This window comes from Eleutherodactylus coqui, chromosome 1 (assembly GCF_035609145.1).
Source record: "Eleutherodactylus coqui strain aEleCoq1 chromosome 1, aEleCoq1.hap1, whole genome shotgun sequence".
In the NCBI taxonomy this organism is placed as follows: domain Eukaryota; kingdom Metazoa; phylum Chordata; class Amphibia; order Anura; family Eleutherodactylidae; genus Eleutherodactylus; species Eleutherodactylus coqui.
Window position 1 is genome coordinate 11,540,625 of NC_089837.1, and position 19,862 is coordinate 11,560,486.

Genomic DNA, 19,862 nt, shown 5'->3' on the forward strand with positions numbered 1-19,862 from the left:
CACAAACTGGACATGCCATTACAAATGAGTGGACCTCTCTAGCCATATGAGGCCACTAAAAATTCTGGAGAGTAGTTCCTTAGTTCCCTTGACACAAGGGTGACCAGCTAGGACTGATGCATGCGTCTCCTCTAACACCTTCAACCTTAAAGGCCAGAGGAGACAGCAGCAAGAACCACGCCAGGGGAGAGAATAGTTTCAGGCTCAGATTCAGTAGGTTCCAAGGTACCAAAACTCCTGAACAAGACATCCATCTTAACGTTTTTCGAGCTGGGTTGGTAAGTAACTAAAAAGTTGAAGCATGAAAAGAACAAGGCCCAATGTGCTTGCCGAGCATTCCACCTCTTAGCTGAGTCTAAATAAATGAGATTTTTCTGGTCAGTGAGCACTGTGATCTCATGGCATGCTCCTCCCAGAAAATGCCTTCATTCCTCAAATGCCCACTTAATAGCAAGTAATTCCCAGTTACCTATGTTGTAATTTTGTTTGGTAGATGAGAATTTTCGTGAAAAGTTGGCACATAGTCTAAGATTTATGAGTGTTGAGGGACCTTGCGACAGTACCGCTCCAACACCTAACTCGGAGGCATCTACCTCCACCACAAATGGACAGGTTAGGTCAGATTGAATGAAGACAGGCGTAGAGGAGAAGACAGTCTTCAGGGTGGAGAAAGCGGCAAGCACATCAGAAGACCAGGTACTCACATCAATCCCCTTTCTGGTGAGATCCGTTAAAGGCTTAGCCACCACGGAGAAGTTCTTAATAAATTTACAGTAGTAAATAATGTCCTATGAAGAATGGTTAAAGGATCTGGGAATGTTTAGCTTGCAAAAAAGAAGGCTGAGGGGAGACCTAATAGCAGTCTACAAATATCTGAAGGGCTGTCACAGTGCAGAGGCATCAGCCATTTTCTCTTTTGCACAAGGAAAGACTAGAAGCAATGGGATGAAACTGAAAGGGAGTAGAAACAAGTTAGATATTAGAAAAAACTTTCTGACAGTGAGGGGGATCAATGAGTGAAACAGGTTACCCTGGGAGGTGGTGAGTTCTCCTTCAATGGAAATTTTCAAACAAAGGCTGGACAAATATCTGTCTGGGATGATTTTGTAAATCCTGCACTGAGCATGGTGTTGGACCTGATGACCCTGGAGGTCCCTTCCAACTCTACCATTCTATGATTCTAGTAGTTAGCGAATCCCAGGAAGCGTAATGCCTTTAAAGTGACTGGCTGAGCCCATTCCGTGATGGCTTTAACCTTAATTGTATCAATCTGAATATCACAAGGTGTAATGATATACTCCAAGAAGGATATTTTCTGGACGACAAAAACACATTTCTCAAACTTAGCGAATAACTTGTTTGCTCTAAGACAAGTCAGTACAGTTTGTAAACAGGCACAGTGTGTTTCCCAGTCAGAGGAAAAGATCAGGATGTCATCCAGGTAAACCACCATGAAGACACACATGACATCCTGGAAAATGGTGTTCATGAACCCTTGAAAAACAACGAGGGCATTGCATAAGCCAAATGCTAAGCAAGATATTCAAAGTGTCCAATAGCTGTATTAAAGGCTGTTTTCACTCACCTCTTTCTCGTATGTGGATTAGGTTATAGGCTCTCCTCAAGTCAAGCATAGAGAACTACTGGGCGGTTATCTTGTTATCTTGTAGTCAATACATGGTCGGTTGAAAAAGTCTGACCTTCTTTGGGCCAGTGTTACTGTCAGGGAACTGGGGCCCGGTACTGGTGGTCCCTAAAAGCTGCCCGCAACCCCTGACCTTACCTACTTGCCCCCCTGGGCTAAGCCCCAGGGTGACGACTTGGCGACGGTCCCTAGACTCTCTAGGGAAGCGGGACAAGGGGTCAGACTACAAACTGACACTGAGACAAACAAACACAGAGGCAAGTCAGGCAATCTGGGTCGGCAACAGAAAGGTACGCGGTAGAAGGTGTCAGGCGAAGGCAAAGTCAGGATCAAGCAAATAGTCAAATAAGCAATCCAAAGAACGCGGGTGCAGCAGAAGACCTAACTAACACTGGCAATGCTGGAAGGAACAGAGGCATTGAAATGCTGTCAGAGCTCCCGCCCCAGTGTAGTAGACATGATAATTAGCATAAAATGTCTATTGATTTATATAAACTACATGTATTATGCAGCTGTAGTGATTTAACTCTGTAGAGGCTAATGGCTGCATAATCTCATTATGGTAATTGCTGGACAAAGGCATGGTGAAAGATGTGTGCTATAATTTTAGCCTAATGTAAAGTTTCAGTGCAGCCTCTCTAGGGTTAAAATTGCATAGGTCTTCACCTTGGAATAACAGCTTGAGCATCTCACTTACCTTCCCCCCTCCTCAACTTCTAGAACAAAGGACCTCATGGTCATACAGAGACAGACACTGGGAGGGGAAGGAAGGGGGACTTGGTTAGCTGGAGACCCAATAATTATTCTCATGGACCATATATGTAATATATTATACGCCTATAAAGGGCAGGTATTATGTGTTTTAATAAAACTGAGGCTCTGAGCATTGTACGCTCAGATCCAGTTTAGACTTGAGACTAATATCTTGCGTCTGACTCGGCCAGTGTGCGCATACTATATTACACAATTAGGAAGCTACAGAATATCCTGAAACCTGCTGGAGAAAAACATAATCCAGTTCACCAGCAGCTGATTGGGGGGGAACGCCTGACAGCAGCAGAGTTCAATCACCGAGGTACTGGGGAACCTGCCCCTAGCCTTTCTGGATAGACGGAGACCAAGAACGCACGCCTGGTCATCATGGTGACGGGGACACGGCACGGGGCAGCACCCGTTGTGTCCTAGCAAGCCAGCTGTGAGCAGGATTACGGCAGCCAGGGGAGGTTAAAAATAAAAAAAAACAAAACATTTTCATCTCGAGCGGGCAGGTACTCGATAAAGGCAATGCTCGCTCGAGCAATTGCCTTTATCGAGTATACTCGCTCATCTCTAGTAAAATCGTTAAAAAAATGTGTAGTCCTTTATGACTGAAACACTGTGATCTATATAGGGTTAAATACTATACCTTTTAGGAGGGATTCGGCTTTGTTGAGTGTAGGCTGTAGAACACCATGTGCTGTAGGAGGAGGTTTAAGGCTCCAGAAAGTGGTAGTGAAGGGGTGAGAATGCAGCAGGAAGGAGAGTTAGATATATATATCTAGCTCTCCCACTTACACTTAACAAAGCCGAACCCCTCCTAAAAGGTATATATATATATATATATATATATATATATATATATATATTGCAGGTTAAGGAAGTAGTATGAGTTCTCACTTTTATTAGCCCAGGAAGCAATTCGAGTCTGAACAAGAAGTACTGATATTGCATTCAGCAAGCACATCACAAGCTGAGACCTCTTCTGATAAAAGAGACTGTGTTGCTATACATCCTCTGTTTCCCCGTTGGCCCTAAAGAGTAAACAATAAGTTATACAGCAAACTTGTGGTCCATGAATGATTTGACCTTGGAATCACAGGTGCTACAACTCTGCTGAGTACCAGATGGGATGTTCTACTGGTCTACCTCATCCTTCCTGCTGGATTCCAGTCTAGTGTGCTTCTTTCTTAACCCTCCCTGTGAATCGACCTTGGGTGTAGTGATGCCCAATCTAGCTGAGGAGGCCCTCTATCTGAAAGCCACTGGGGATCAATCCTCCGTACCTGTTCTGAACTTTGCATGTGGTGTCATCAACCACATCAGTCCCCTAGAAGTAACTAGGGACAATCCTGTTACTGAAACAGCATAGGCAGAAGCAGTACCGACTCTGATTCTGGCATTACTGACCCCTGCTGTGCTCCTTTAGTCATAGGTGGATATTTGGCTGAGATGACATAACACAACAGGATGAAAGGTCTAAGCAGGCAATGATTGAAAAGCCCGCTCCCAGGAGGGAGGCTCCTAACTGGCCACAGGACAATGTTTTCCCAGAAAGTAAACAACCCCAGTCCTCTCATGCTAGTGATCTGTCTATGAATACTAAACTTTGGTACCGAATGCCTTATACCCTCCATGAATGGGTGCAATAAAGCGATTTATACAGCAAATATGCTGCAACTCATCTGTGTACCAGGTAGGATGCTGTACAGGTCTACCACATGCAGCCGGATTCCAGTCTAGAGCACTTCTTTGTTAACCTTGCAGTGAACTGCCCTTGGTTATAATGATGCCCAATCTAGCTCAGGAGGACCTGCATCTGGAACCCTCCGAGACTGATCCTCTGTACCTGTTCTTAACTTTGCATAGCAAACAACTGATCACCAAGGATCTGTGGAGACAGACCTCTGCTAATCTGTTACTGATGGCTTATCCTGCAATAGGCCATTAATAGTTTACGACTGGACTACCCCTTTAATGAGCAATTGCTGCAGAGCCAGAGAGAAGAGCTAACTACTACTAAACTACTGCTAGATGCTGTCACATAGTAGAGGCAGGATTGCAGAAAGAGCAGCAGGGCCAAATTGGTCAACAGGATCTGATGGATACATGATCAAACGACTATTAAATGCATTGGCCAGAATGGCTGCTACGGTGTAAAGTGGTGAGGCCAATTCATGGCACTACCTGGCTGAATCCTGGATCCCAGTGAATCTCGCTGTCATTTATATGAAATTGTCCATCCTTATCTTGATAATATCCGACTTGTTTTATCTTGTCGGTTTGGTTCAAAACAAACATGTTTAAGAGATCGAAACTTGCAGGAGAATTTCCTTCATGATCAAAGTAAACTGACTCTCCACCAGGAGTGGTGAAATTAATGTTCTTCAGGTATCGGTTGACCTGCAGAAAATGTGGAACAGAACAAGATCAGTGGTGGCCGATGATGGTGAATGATTGGTGGGGATTATAATGATGAAGATGATGGTTGATGGGATTTTCTCTTCCACTATTAGATAATTCTACTGTTAATGTTTCTTATTACATCACTGCAGTCACAACATTGGTCAGATTTAGCACTTACCTCACCTAAGTGGAAGAGCTGGTTGGATATACAAGACTTAAAGTGACCCTGACATTTACTGAGAAATAAATCTTGTAATGCAGAAGCCACAGCATAAACCGCAGAGTAGACACTAAAGGTATAGCGAAAATTATTCACATCGTACTTGGAGGGATTCACATTATTGAGGCTCTCTGACTCATTACATGGTCTGCAGGAAGCATACATAGAATGGATAATACAGCAATCAAAGTATTTGTACCAAACATTATGTGTCAGTATTCCTGGGTATTTGTAAGGACCCACAGCCAGGAGATAATCCTTCAGTCCCGGAATGTTCCTTCTATGTTGAGTAATCTGGAGTGAGCGGCTCAAAAGATCATTTTGTGTATTTTTCCAGGTAATGAATAATGAGGGAATGATAAATACTTTCCTACTCTTGTAGTCATCAATAGGCATCTGCTGGATAATCTGTAGACCATCAGAGCTGCCAAGAATTATGATAACATCACAGCTGATCTTATGCATCTTGTATAAATCTTTATTGAAGTTATAGTCATGTGTATCATCATTAAAAACATCCTGAAAAGCAACACATATTCCATTCCGTATCATGTGGCTGTAGAGCTCCATGCCGGCCCATTCACTACTCTTATCATCTGCTCTAACAATCCCCACCCAGCTCCAACCAAAATGCTTCAGAAGGAGAACAATGGCCTCATACTGAACCTTCCCATCAGGGACTGTGCGGTAGAAAGAAGGGAACTGGAGCTTATTACTGAAGATGGAATCCATCGCTCCATAGCTGATCTATAAGGGAAAATATATGAGGAACTATGACAAAAATTTAAAGTCAATAATGCCAACAGTACCCCATTCCAAAATTCGTGCAATCCTACACAATCCCAGACCACATGCATTACATCTGCACCATCCATATAATATTTCAGACAGTCGATGTTTAATATAATACTCTTGTTAAACAACTTTAATGAAGTGAAATAAACTCTATGAACTGAATACTCTATGAGCTAAGCACAATTAATATCAGACGGAGATATCATTTGAATCAAATGGAATACAGCAGGTGTTTTTTCTTTGCTGATATGGCCTAAATCTTTTCCCATTTTAACCTTTATTGCTGTGAAGGCCATAAGCATAAAACTTATATAATTCATCCTGTCTCCTATGAACGTCTTTGATATACGCTTCTGGAGGCTATGGGCCTAAAACATATACATATATATTTAATTCTGTCTCCTATGAACATCTTTGATATACGCTTGTACATTCATATGTTGTTTGCACAGCAAGATTGCATTGTTATAGGAATTAGAAATAGAGAATAGTGCTTAGCAAAAGTATATATAGCTTACATTCTTCATTATCTCCTGTTACACTGTTCAAAGGTCAGTGTGCAATAGTGTCCAGTAAAGACAAGGCCTTAATGCCTAACTGCTATCTATGTAAAACATATGATTGACTAGAATGTACACATATTGACAATAGACCATTCTCCTTTAAAATACTATAAAAAGAAAGATGTCTCGTAATAAAGGTAGATTGCTTTAAGACACAGTCATAATGTCTGTGCCCATTGCTTTCTCACGCCGGCCGCCATAACCACCTCTGATTTGGAGCCTCACAGCATATTGACGGAACATTGAATTTCCCTAACATTAATTGGCGCCCAAGAAATGTGGGGCTTGAAGGAAGAAGAGGACCACCTACACCTCGAAACCCCCCGGACACAGATGGGATAAGGAGCCACTCGGAACCACGGATTGACAAAACTGCGCAGTAAGGTAGGGCTTTATCTTGCCACAATCTATTCGTACTTCTTGGCTGCTCCTTTCCTGTCCGAGGGGTAAGAAGTGCACGCCTCTTATAAATCTTCAAGCTTTTTAAGAATCCATATGGTGGGCTGAATATGCTGTGCGGGTGTTCTTTAACAGTTATTGTTTTTATTTGTTACTTTGCGTTGTCAGTTTACAGAATATGGAACCCTCTTGCTGATCTCTGGAAGGCATAGTATAAGGGAAGCCTAAAGTTTTCAGGGGATAAAATCCCTCATGGGAGCCTCTTATAGGTATAAGAGAAGTAGTAGAGACGGGGGGAAATAAGCAGGGTTGGGAAGTACTGACACTTACAGACAGTGAGGAAGTACTGACACTTAAAAGAAGTAACTGACATGCAAATGTTTTTGTCTTTATGTGTGCCTGTTTATGCATGAGTGAGTGATTGAGATGAGCTGACCTGATCTACGGAACCTGACCTCCAGGGTGCAAATATAAATCTCTGTGTCCCGTGTTAAGAGGAACCCGATCAGTGACGATGAAGGGAGTCCCTAACAAGGCCACGATTCTGGACAGGGCTACCTGCAGTTCCGTTTGTATATTTCCATGGTCAGGGGATTGTTTTATGTGTGTGAAAGAATAAAAATAATAGGCCTCTTGGTGTACATAAGCCGCCAGCCATTGGGAATACTGCTAGAGAGGATAAGGTATGGAAGACTGCACGGAAAATAGTGATAGTAAGAGAAGGCAGGAATGCAGTAAGTAGAGAATATGAAGGGACATGTGTATTAGACACCCAGTATTGGGATAGGTTTGCAGAATGTCATGCTGGATGGGTTAAAGATAATGGATTACGGGAAATGTTGAATAGTTGGAAAAAGGCACATAAAGATATAGAAGAAGGTTTAACAGTGATAATAGTCGCTAACTAAAGCGATGAATATAAGTATGTGGGTGGAAATGGGCATAAGTTGTATTGTGTTTGTCATTGGATAACCTATAATAGACAAAGCATGTAAAAATGGCGGTACATAAGAGTTTTTCTTATATATGTGCTTTGTCCGCTGTCGGCAGTCCTACGTACAGTAAATACAACCCCAGTTTCTACTTCACATGATAAACTTATCAGTCCGTATAGGAATGAATAAAACCCCAGTGAGTGTGAATTTGCAGTTTTGTACGGTGGGGCTAGTATATTACACTCTAGCTTAATTTTAAATAGACACAGGAGCCCAGGCTATTTGCACATAATAGAAGATGGTTATAGGCAGTGGAACCTGTTATACAGTTCTGCTATTTGTCGGAAAAGACGTTTCTGTGTTCTATAGGAGATAAGTTAAATTCCAAAGGGTGGGGTAGTGTGCTGTGGAGGGCCTACTTGTCTGTGCAAAGAAATGTGAATTGAGAATTGGTTATATTTGGCTGCACAGGAAGGGCCCCGTATGTTGTATTATATGAAATCTATACTGTTCAATGGCTGAAAATTAAGACAATTCAAAGCACAGGTATATTATGCTCCCCCATTGCTGGGTCAGTTCCCTCTTCCACCTCCACTCCCTCCTCCATCTCAATTCCAACCGTCTACTCCTCCCCCACCCTATGCCAAGCCATCCACTCCAAGGTCAAAAATTGGAGTGGAGGGATGGACCTGCTGGCATTGTGGACAACAAAACCTGGATTGGAGAGAGAGCTGCCCTGCTTGCGGAGCTGCTCAGCACAAACCGGTTATGCCTATGCTCACTAGATCCAAGGCTAGTGAGTGGAATCATGAGGAAAAGGACAAGGAGGGGATGCAGTGAGCAGAGGGTGGTACAGGAGCAGATGTAAAACAGGGGGAAGGCAGAAGGAGCCAATATGATGCAGCATCACAAAAAGTAAAATATAGATCATGAACGCCACAAGAGCATATGTCGCTCATACAGCAGCTACCAGACCCCATGACCAGACCTATGCCTTTCTTTAGACATCAGCTGATCTGGGTCTTCTGATTGTGTTGAAAACAGGGGAGGCAGTGGGAACGATAATCTTAAATTATGTGAAAGACTATTGTGGCACAGATTGGGATAAAATTAGTCATAGAGAATGAAGAAGTGGTAAGATATTTTTAATTGGTCTAGAATGTTGGGCATAAGAAAAAATGAGAGAATCCTCCTTGTCTCTTTCTAATATCACACAAAGAGAAGGAAGAAAGTGGAGAACAGTTCTATGCCTGCTTTCAACAACGTTGGTCAGATCTAGGGTATAGGGGCATAGAAGAAATGGGAACCCTTAAAGTCTAAACTCAAAGACAATAAGCCAGAGTGGAGACAGTCTGAATCTCCAGCCCTTTTACAGACAACAAAAGGAATTGAGTTAAACTTAAATGATAAAAAGGATACTTGGACTGTCCTGCTACAAAGTGCGCAGAATTCTCCAAACATGTACACCCAGGCACTGCAGTCTGTCTTGCAGGCCTAGACTCCGCCTGATGGAACTGTGCTGTTGCAATATGTTGATGACATTCTGCTTTGTGCTGAGGATCTGAAAACATGTCAATCTCCATCCATTTCTCTTCTAACATTTTTAGCAGAAAATGGCTGCAAGGCTTCAAAGGAAAAATTACAGCTTTGTAAACAAAAGGTTGTGTTTCTAGACCGTTGCCTAGCTCAAGGAACCAAACATCTCACAGAAGAACGCAAAACTGCAGTTCAAGCCATTTCTGTACCTTCTTCTGCTGCCAAACTCAGCACCTTTTTGGGACTTGCCTCATCTTGCCGTCCTTGGCTGATCATGCGACGGCAGTATTGAGGCAAAAACATGGAGGACGTCCACGACCACTTGGGTATTACTCTATGAAAATGGATCCGGTGGCCCGAGGAGCCCCCTCCTGTGTATGTGCGGTGGCAGCAGTACAAGTAATGGTTGACAAATCTTCTGAGTTGGTTCTGGACTACCCCCTAGTGGTTTTCACACCTCATTACATCCAGAGTATACTCACTCTAGTACAACCTAAACATCTGTCTCTAGCTCATCAAATAAGGCTGCAATGTGCCTTGCTCATGCCCTGCCTAATATTTCTTTTCAATGGTGCACTACCTTGAACCCAGCTACTCTTCTCCAATCGAATATCCTGGTTCAAATGGGGGAGGGGGAGGCATAGGTGATCTAGATATTACAGATCAGCTATTTTTTTAAAGGGACTGGATCTCTGAATCCTCAGGCTGCTCCTTCTTCCTCCCAGACCGGTCACTCCAGAAAAAGGAGAGATTCTGAACAGGCATACTTCCAAGAACTGTTCTCAGGTCCTTGCCCTGAGTCAGAAAAAATGGTTCATCAGCCACGTGAGGAGTTTGTCGTGACTGATGCCCAAAATTTGGACCTTTCACAGACTCAGGTTGATGAGGGTGGGGACTTCCTAGTAGTGTCTCAAGAGCTATTTGTGGATGATGATTATGATGAGACACAGATGTCTGTCAGTGACGTTGCTGTTAAGGCAGTAAGTTTGAGGGAGGAACAGACTTAGGAGTCAAAGGAAGAGCTGGTGGATGATGAGGTGACTTACCCCACCTGGGTTGTTAAGCCAACTGAAGAGATGACTTCAGAGTAGGGGGCAAGTGCTGCGGCAGAACAGGTTGGAAGAGGCAGTGGGGTGGCCAGGGGGAAAAGCAGGTCCAGAGCAAGTTATCCCCCAAGGTTTCCCCACAGCAACTTGTCGCGGCAAGCTCCGAGCAGAGGGCTAGGTGTTTGAAGGTCTGGAGGCATATTGAGGAGAGCGCGGACGACCAACGAAACGTGATGTGCAACCTGTGCCACACCAAGATCAGCAGGGGAGCCACCACTACCAGCCTGACCACCACCAGCATGCGCAGGCATTTGATGGCTAAGCACCCAGCGACATGGAACGAAGGCTATTTACCGCCTGCGGGTCACACCACTGCCTCTTCCCCTGTGTCACATCCTGTCACGGAGATCCAATCCCCCTTCCAGGACGCAGGCAAGAGCATCTCTCGGCCAGCACCCACACCCTTAACTCCACAGTCCTCCACTGCCTCCACCAATTTGTCCCAGCGCAGAATTCAGCTGTCGATAACCCAAGCATTGGAACGCCGACGGAAATACGTGGCCACCCACCTGCATGCACAATCTTTAAATGTGCATATTTCAAAACTACTCAGCCTGGAGATGCTGCCATATAGGCTAGTAGAAATGGAGGCCTTCCACAACCTGATGGCAGTGGGAGTCCCTCGCTACTCAGTCTTCAGCCGCCACTATTTTTCACCGGTGTGCCGTCCCCGCCCTACACCAGCACGTCCCATGGAACATTAACCATGCCCTCACCAACGTGGTTACTGGGAAGGTCCACTTAAGCACCGACACATGGACAAGTGCTGGTGGGCAGGGACACTACATCTCCTTGACAGCACATTGGGTGAACTTGGTGGAGGCTGGGACCGAGTCTGACTCTGGGTCTGCTAACGTACTACCCACACCGAGGATTGCGGGTCATACCTCAGTGATAGTTTCTCTGGCTTATTATGCCACCTCCTCCAAACACCCCTCCCTCCTACACGTTGCCTGCAGTCAGTAGTTTGAGGCACTTCAGCACTGGTGCGGTGAAGCGTCAGCAGGCCATGCTGAAACTCCTGAGCTTAGGTGACTAGAGGCACACCACTCAAGAGCTCTTACAGGGTTTGACGGAGCAGACAGATCTGTGGCTTTGGCCGCTGAATCTCCAACCAGGCATGGTCGTGTGTGACAATGGAAGTAACCTGGTGGCGGCTCTGCAGCTTGGCAGACTAACACAAGTGCCATGCCTGGCCCACGTGTCCAATCTAGTAGTTCAGCGCTTTCTTAAAAACTACCCCATTTGTCTGAACTGCTCAGCAAGGTGAGTCGCATGTGCGCAAATTTCAGAAAGTCCACCACAGATGCTGCCACCCTTAGGACACTGCAACATGGCTCCCAGCTGCCAGTGCACCGAATGTTGTGACGTGCCCACATGCTGGAATTCTACGTTGCAAATGCTGGCCAGGCTTTACGAGTAGCGTAGAGCCATTGTAGAATACCAGCTGCAACATGGCCGTTGGGCTGGTAGTCAGCCTCCACAGTTCTTCACTAAGGAGTGGACATGGATGTCTTAGGAAACTTTAAAGAGTCTACACAAATGATGAGCGGTGATGTGGCCATTATCAGCGTAACCATCCCGCTGCTTTCCCTGCTGATTAGGTCGCTGCTAAGCATTAAGGACGACGCTTTGCGGATAGAACAGAAGATAATACGTTGCTTAATAGCTTGATAGCCAGACCACCCTCACGTCTGTTTTTCAACGCGTATTGAAGGAGGAGGAGAGGGTGGAGGAGGGAGAGGGGGATGAGACTGCTGCCCACGCTGCAGAGGGTACCTGTGCTACTTCCTTCACATCCGTTCAGCGTGTATGGGCTAAAGGGAAAGAGGAAACTGAAAGTCATCCTCCTAGTGGGGAAAGCGATGTTGTGTACTGGAGTATGCCTACACTCTTGGTACACAAATGTTTCAGGGGGTCGCCTATACTCTTGGTACACAAATGTTTCATGGGGTCGACTATACTCTTGGTACAGAAATGTTTCAGGGGTTCACCTAAACTTTTGGTACACAAATGCTATGGATATAGAAATGTTTCAGGGGGTCGTCTGTACTTTTGGTACACAAATGTTTCAGAGGTTCGCCTATACTCTTGGTACACAAATGTTTCAGGGGGTCGCCTATACTTTTGGTACACAAATGTTTCATGGGGTCGACTATACTCTTGGTACAGAAATGTTTCAGGGGTTCACCTAAACTTTTGGTACACAAATGCTATGGATATAGAAATGTTTCAGGGGTTCACATATACTCCTATTACACAAATGTTCCAGGGGTTCGCCTATACTCTTGGTACACAAATGTTTTAGTGGTTTGCTTATACACTTGGTACACAAATGTTTCAGAGGTTCACCTATACTCTTGGTACACAAATGTTTCAGGGGGTCGCCTGTACTTTTGGTACACAAATGTTTCAGAGGTTCGCCTATACTCTTGGTACACAAATGTTTCAGGGGGTCGCCTATACTTTTGGTACACAAATGTTTCATGGGGTCGACTATACTCTTGGTACAGAAATGTTTCAGGGGTTCACCTAAACTTTTGGTACACAAATGTTTCAGGGGGTTGCCTATGCTCTGGACACAGAAATGTTTCAGGGGTTCACATATACTCATATTACACAAATGTTCCAGGGGTTCGCCTATACTCTTGGTACACAAATGTTTCAGTGGTTTGCCTATACACTTGGTACACAAATGTTTCAGGGATTCGCCTGCATTCTGGATAAACAATGTTTCAGGATTTCGCCTATACTCTTGGTACACAAATGTTTCAGGGGGTCCGCCTATGCTCTTGGTACACAAATGTTTTAGGGATTTGTCTAAAATCTTAGTACACAAATGTTTCAGGGGGTTGCCTATGCTCTTGGTCAACAAATCTATCAGGCTTTTGCCTATACTCTTGGTAGAAAAATGTTTCAGGGGGTTCGCCTTTGCTCTTGGTACACAAATGTTTTAGGGGTTTGTCTATATTCTTGGTACACAAATGTTCCAGGGGGTCACCTATACTCTTGGTACAGAAATGTTTCAGGGGTTTACCTAAACTCTTGGTACACAAATGTTTCAGGGGGTTGACTATGCTCTGGATACAGAGATGTTTCAGGGGTTCACATATACTCCTATTACACAAATGTTCCAGGGGTTCGCCTATACTCTTTGTACACAAATGTTTCAGAGGTTCGCCAATACTCTTAGTACACAAATGTTTCAGGGGTTCGCCTATACTTTTGGTACACAAATATTCAGGGTTTCACCTGCATTCTGGATAAACAATGTTTCAGGATATCGCCTATACTTTTGGTACACAAATGTTTCAGGGGATCACCTATACTTTTGGTACACAAGAATTTCAGGGGGTCGCCTATGCTCTTGGTCAACAAATCTATCAGACTTTTGCCTATACTCTTGGTAGAAAAATGTTTCAGGGGGTTCGCCTATGCTCTTGGTACACAAATGTTTTAGGGGTTTGTCTATAATCTTGGTACACAAATGTTTCAGGGGGTCACCTATACTCTTGGTACAGAAATGTTTCAGAGGTTTACCTAAGCTCTTGGTACACAAATGTTTCAGGGGGTCGCCTATACTCTTGGCATAGAAATGTTTCAGGGGGTCGCATATACTTTTTGTCCAGAAATGTTTCAGGGGTTCACCTAAATTCTTGGTACACAACTGTTTCAGGGGGTAGCCTCTGCTCTGGGTACAGAAATGTTTCAGGGGTTTGCATATACTCCTATTACACAAATGTTTCAGGAGTTCGCCTATACTCTTGGTACACAAATGTTTCAGGGGGTCGTCTATAGTCTGGACAATTTTTTAGGGGGTCGCATATACTCTTGGTCCAGAAATGTTTCAGGAGTTCGCCTAAATTCTTGGTACACAACTGTTTCAGGGGGTTGCCTCTGCTCTTGGTACACAAATGTTTCAGGGGTTCGCATATACTCTTGGTACACAAATGTTTCAGGGGTTCGCATATACTCTTGGTCAACAAATCTATCTGGGTTTCACCTATACTCTTGGTACACAAATGGTTCAGGGGGTTGCCTACACTCTTGGTCAACAAATCTATGAGGCGTTTGCCTATACTCTTGGTACACAAATGTTTCAGGATTTCACCTATGCTCTTGGTACACAAATGTTTCAGGGGTTCGCCTATACTTTTGGTACACAAATGCTTCGGGGGATGCCTGTTCTTTATGTACAGAAATCTTTCAGGGAATCAACTATACTTTTGGTGCACAAACGTTTTAGGGGTTCGCCTATACTCTTGGTACACAAATGTTTTAGGGGCTCACTTATACTCTTGGTACTCAAATTTATCACGGGATCGCCTGTACTCTTGGTACAGAAATGCTTCAGGGGTTCGCCTTTACTCTTGGTACACAAATGTTTCAGGGGATCGCCTATACTCTTGGTACACAAATGTTTTGGGGGGTCATCTATACTCATGGCATACAAATGTTTCAGGGATTCGCCTATACTCTTGGTACACAAATATTTCAGGGTTTCACCTGCATTCTGGATAAACAATGGTTCAGGATTTCGCCTATACTCTTGGTACACAAATGTTTCAGGGGATCACCTATACTCTTGGTACACAAGAATTTCAGGGGGTCACCTATGCTCTTGGTCAACAAATCTATCAGGCGTTTACCTATATTCTTAGTAGAAAAATGTTTCAGGGGTTCGCCTATGCTCCTATTACACAAATGTTTCAGGAGTTCGCCTATACTCTTGGTACACAAATGTTTCAGGGGTTCGCTTATACTCTTGGTACGCAAATGTTTCAGGGGTTCGTCTTTACTCTTGGTACACAAATGTTTTAAGAGGTTGCCTCTTCTTTTGGTACACAAATGTTTCAATGGGTCATCTATACTCATGGCAAACAAATGTTTCAGGGATTCGGCTATACTCTTGGTACACAAATGTTTCAGGGGGTCGCCTATACTCTTGGTCAACAAATCTATCAGGCATTTACCTATACTCTTTGTAGAAAAATGTTTCAGGGGGTTCGCCTATGCTCTTGGTACACAAATGTTTTAGGCGTTTGTCTATAATCTTAGTAAACAAATGTTTCAGGGGGTTGCCTATGCTCTCGGTCAACAAATCTATCAGGCGTTTGCCTATACTCTTGGTATACAAATGTTTCAGGGGGTTCACCCATACTCTTGGTATAGAAATGTTTCAGGGGTTTACCTAAACTCTTGGTACACAAATGTTTCAGGGGTTTGCCTATACTCTTACTACACAAATGTTTCAGGAGTTCGCATATACTCTTTGTACACAAATGTTTCAGGGGTTCGCATATACTCTTGGTCAACAAATCTATCTGGGTTTCACCTATACTCTTGGTACACAAATGGTTCAGGGGGTTGCCTACACTCTAGGTCAACAAATCTATGAGGTGTTTGCCTATACTCTTGATAGAAAAATGTTTCAGGGGGTTCGCCTATACTCTTCGGACACAAATGTTTCAGGGGGTCACCTATTCTCTGGGTACACAAATGTTTCAGGGGTTTGCATATACTCTTTGTACAGAAATGTTCCAGGGGTTCGCCTATACTCTTGGTACACAAATGTATCAGGATTTCGCCTATGCTTTTGGTACAGAAATGTTTCAGAGGTCGCCTATACTCTTGTTAGAAAAATGTTTCAGGGGGTTCGCCTATACTCTTCGGACAGAAATGTTTCAGGGGGTCACCTATTCTCTTGGTACACAAATGTTTCAGAGGTTCGCTTATACTCTTTGTACAGAAATGTTTCAGGAGTTCGCCTATACTCTTGGTACACAAATGTTTCAGGATTTCGCCTATGCTCTTGGTACACAAATGTTTCAGGGGTTCGCCTATACTTTTGGTACAGAAATGCTTCAGGGGACGCCTGTTCTTTATGTACAGAAATCTTTCAGGGAATCAACTATACTTTTGGTGCACAAACGTTTTAGGGGTTCGCCTATACTCTTGGTACACAAATGTTTCAGGGGCTCACTTATACTCTTGGTACACAAATTTATCACGGGATCGCCTGTACTCTTGGTACAGAAATGCTTCAGGGATTCGCCTATAGTCTTGGTACACAAATATTTCAGGGTTTCACCTGCTTTCTGGATAAACAATGTTTCAGGGGGTTCGCCTATACTCTTGGTACACAAATGTTTCAGGGGATCACCTATACTCTTGGTACACAAATGTTTCAGGGGGTCGCCTATGCTCTTGGTCAACAAATCTATCAGGTGTTTACCTATACTCTTGGTAGAAAAATGTTTCAGGGAGTTCGCCTAAGCTCTTTGAACCCAAATGTTTCAGGGGGTCATCTATACTCATGGCATACAAATAATTCAGGGATTCGCTTATACTCTTGGTACACAAATATTTCAGGGTTTCACCTGCATTCTGGATAAACAATGTTTCAGGATTTTGCCTATACTCTTGGTACACAAATGTTTCAGGGGATCACCTATACTCTTGGTACACAAATGTTTCATGGGGTCGCCTATGTTCTTCGTCAAGAAATCTATCAGGTGTTTACCTATAATCCGGGTAGAAAAATGTTTCAGGGGGTTCGCCTATGCTCTTGGTACACAAATGTTTTAGGCGTTTGTCTATAATCTGAGTAAACAAATGTTTTCGGGGGTTGCTTATGCTCTTGGTCAACAAATCTATCAGGCGTTTGCCTATACTCTTGGTATACAAATGTTTCAGGGGGTTCGCCTATACTCCTTGTACAGAAATGTTTCAGGGGTTTACCTAAACTCTTGGTACACAAATGTTTCAGGGGTTTGCCTACACTCTTGGTACACAAATGTTTCAGGGGGTCGCCTATACTCTGGATATAGAAATGTTTTAGGGGGTCGCATATACTCTTGGTCCAGAAATGTTTCAGGGGTTCGCCTAAATTCTTGGTACACAACTGTTTCAGGGGGTTGCCTCTGCTCTTGGTACACAAATGTTTCAAGGGTTCGCATATATTCTTGGTCAACAAATCTATCTGGGTTTCACTTATACTCTTGGTACACAAATGGTTCAGTGGGTTGCCTACTCTCTTGGTCAACAAATCTATGAGGTGTTTGCCTATACTCTTGATAGAAAAATGTTTCAGGGGGTTCGCCTATACTCTTTGGACACAAATGTTTCAGGGAGTCACCTATTTTCTTGGTACACAAATGTTTCAGGGGTTCGCTTATACTCTTTGTACCGAAATGTTTCAGGGGTACGCCTATACTCTTGGTACACAAATGTTTCAGGATTTCGCCTATGCTCTTGGTACAGAAATGTTTCAGAGGTCGCCTATACTCTTGGTACACAAATGTTTCAGGGGTTCGCCTATACTTTTGGTACACAAATGCTTCGGGGGACGCCTGTTTTTTATGTACAGAAATGTTTCAGGGAATCAACTATACTTTTGGTGCACAAACGTTTTAGGGGTTCGCCTATTCTCTTGGTACACAAATGTTTCAGGGTCTCACTTATACTCGGTACACAAATTTATCACGGGATCGCCTGTACTCTTGGTACAGAAATGCTTCAGGGGTTCGCCTTTACTCTTGGTACACAAATGTTTCAGGGGATAGCCTGTACTCTTGGTACACAAATGTTTTAGGGGGTCATCTATACTCATGGCATACAAATGTTTCAGGGATTCGCCTATACTCTTGGTACACAAATATTTCAGGGTTTCACCTGCATTCTGGATAAACAATGTTTCAGGATTTCGCCTATACTCTTGGTACACAAATGTTTCAGGGGGTCGCCTATGCTCTTGGTCAACAAATCTATCAGGCGTTTACCTATACTCTTGGTAGAAAAATGTTTCAGGGATATCGCCTATGCTCTTGGTACACAAATGTTTTAGGGGTTTGTCTAAAATCTTAGTACACAAATGTTTCAGGGGGTTGCCTATGCTCTAGGTCAATAAATCTATCAGGCGTTTGCCTATACTCTTGGTAGAAAAACGTTTCAGGGGGTTCTCCTATGCTCTTGGTACACAAATGTTTTAGGGGTTTGTCTATAATCTTGGTACACAAATGTTTCATGGGGTCAGCTATACTCTTGCTATGCAAATGTTTCAGGGGTTCATCTGTACTCTTGGTCAACAAATCTATCAGGCGTTTACCTATACTCTTGGTAGAAAAATGTTTCAGGGGGTTCGCCTATGCTCTTGGTACACAAATTTTTCAGGGGGTCACCTATGCTCTTGGTCAACAAATCTATCAGGCGTTTACCTATACTCTTGGTAGAAAAATGTTTCAGGGTGTTCACCTACACTCTTGATACACAAATGTTTTAGGGGTTTGTCTAAAATGTTAGTACACAAATGTTTAAGGGGGCTGCCTATGCTCTAGGTCAATAAATCTATCAGGCGTTTGCCTATACTCTTGGTAGAAAAATGTTTCAGGGGGTTCGCCTATGCTCTTGGTACACAAATGTTTTAGGGGTTTGTCTATAATCTTGGTACACAAATGTTTTAGGGGTTTATCTATAATCTTGGTACACAAATGTTTCATGGGGTCACCTATACTCTTGGTATACAAACGTTTCAGGGGTTTGCCTATACTCTTGGTACACAAATGTTTCAGGGGTTTGCCTATACTCTTGGTACACAAATGTTTCAGGGGGTCGCCAATACTCTTGGTAAACAAATGTTTCAGGGGTTCGCCTAAACTTTTGGTAAGCAAATCTTTCAGGGGGTCATCTATACTCTTGGTACACAAATGTTTCAGGGCATCGAATATACTCCTATTACGCAAATGTTTCAGGGGTTCGCTTATACTCTTTGTACACAAATGTTTCAGGGGTTCGCCTATACTCTTGGTACACAAATGTTTCAGGATTTCGACTATGCTCTTGGTACAGAAATGTTTCAGGGGTTCGCCTATACTCTTGGTACACAAATGTTTCAGGATTTCGCCTATGCTCTTGGTACAGAAATGTTTCAGAGGTCGCCTATACTCTTGTTAGAAAAATGTTTCAGGGGGTTCGCCTATACTCTTCGGACAGAAATGTTTCGGGAGTTTACCTATTCTCTTGGTACACAAATGTTTCAGGGGTTCGCCTTTACTCTTGGTACACAAATGTTTCAGGATTTCGCCTATGCTCTTGGTACACAAATGCTTCGGGGACGCCTGTTCTTTATGTACAGACAATTTTCAGGGAATCAACTATACTTTTGGTGCACAAATGTTTTAGGGCTTCGCCTATACTGTTGGTACACAAATGTTTCAGGGGCTCACTTATGTTCTTGGTACACAAATTTATCACGGGATCACCTGTGCTCTTGGTACAGAAATGCTTCAGGGATTCGCCTATAGTCTTGGTACACAAATATTTCAGGGTTTCACCTGCATTCTGGATAAACAATGTTTCAGGATTTCGCCTATACTCTTGGTACACAAATGTTTCAGGGGTTCGCCTATACTTTTGGTACACAAATGCTTCGGGGGACGCCTGTTTTTTATGTACAGAAATGTTTCAGGGAATCAACTATACTTTTGGTGCACAAACGTTTTA

At 43.4% G+C, this 19,862-nt stretch overlaps 1 protein-coding gene across 1 annotated transcript in view; it reads right to left on the reverse strand.

The window, feature by feature from the left end:
* LOC136608862 (vomeronasal type-2 receptor 26-like) overlaps positions 1-19,862 on the reverse strand; it is a 113,040-nt gene that overhangs the window by 72,703 nt on the left and 20,475 nt on the right. Inside the window, exon 3 of the mRNA XM_066589157.1 lies at positions 4,586-4,804. Coding sequence (XP_066445254.1) covers positions 4,586-4,804 — 219 coding nt within the window. The remainder of the gene's footprint in view (positions 1-4,585; positions 4,805-19,862) is intronic.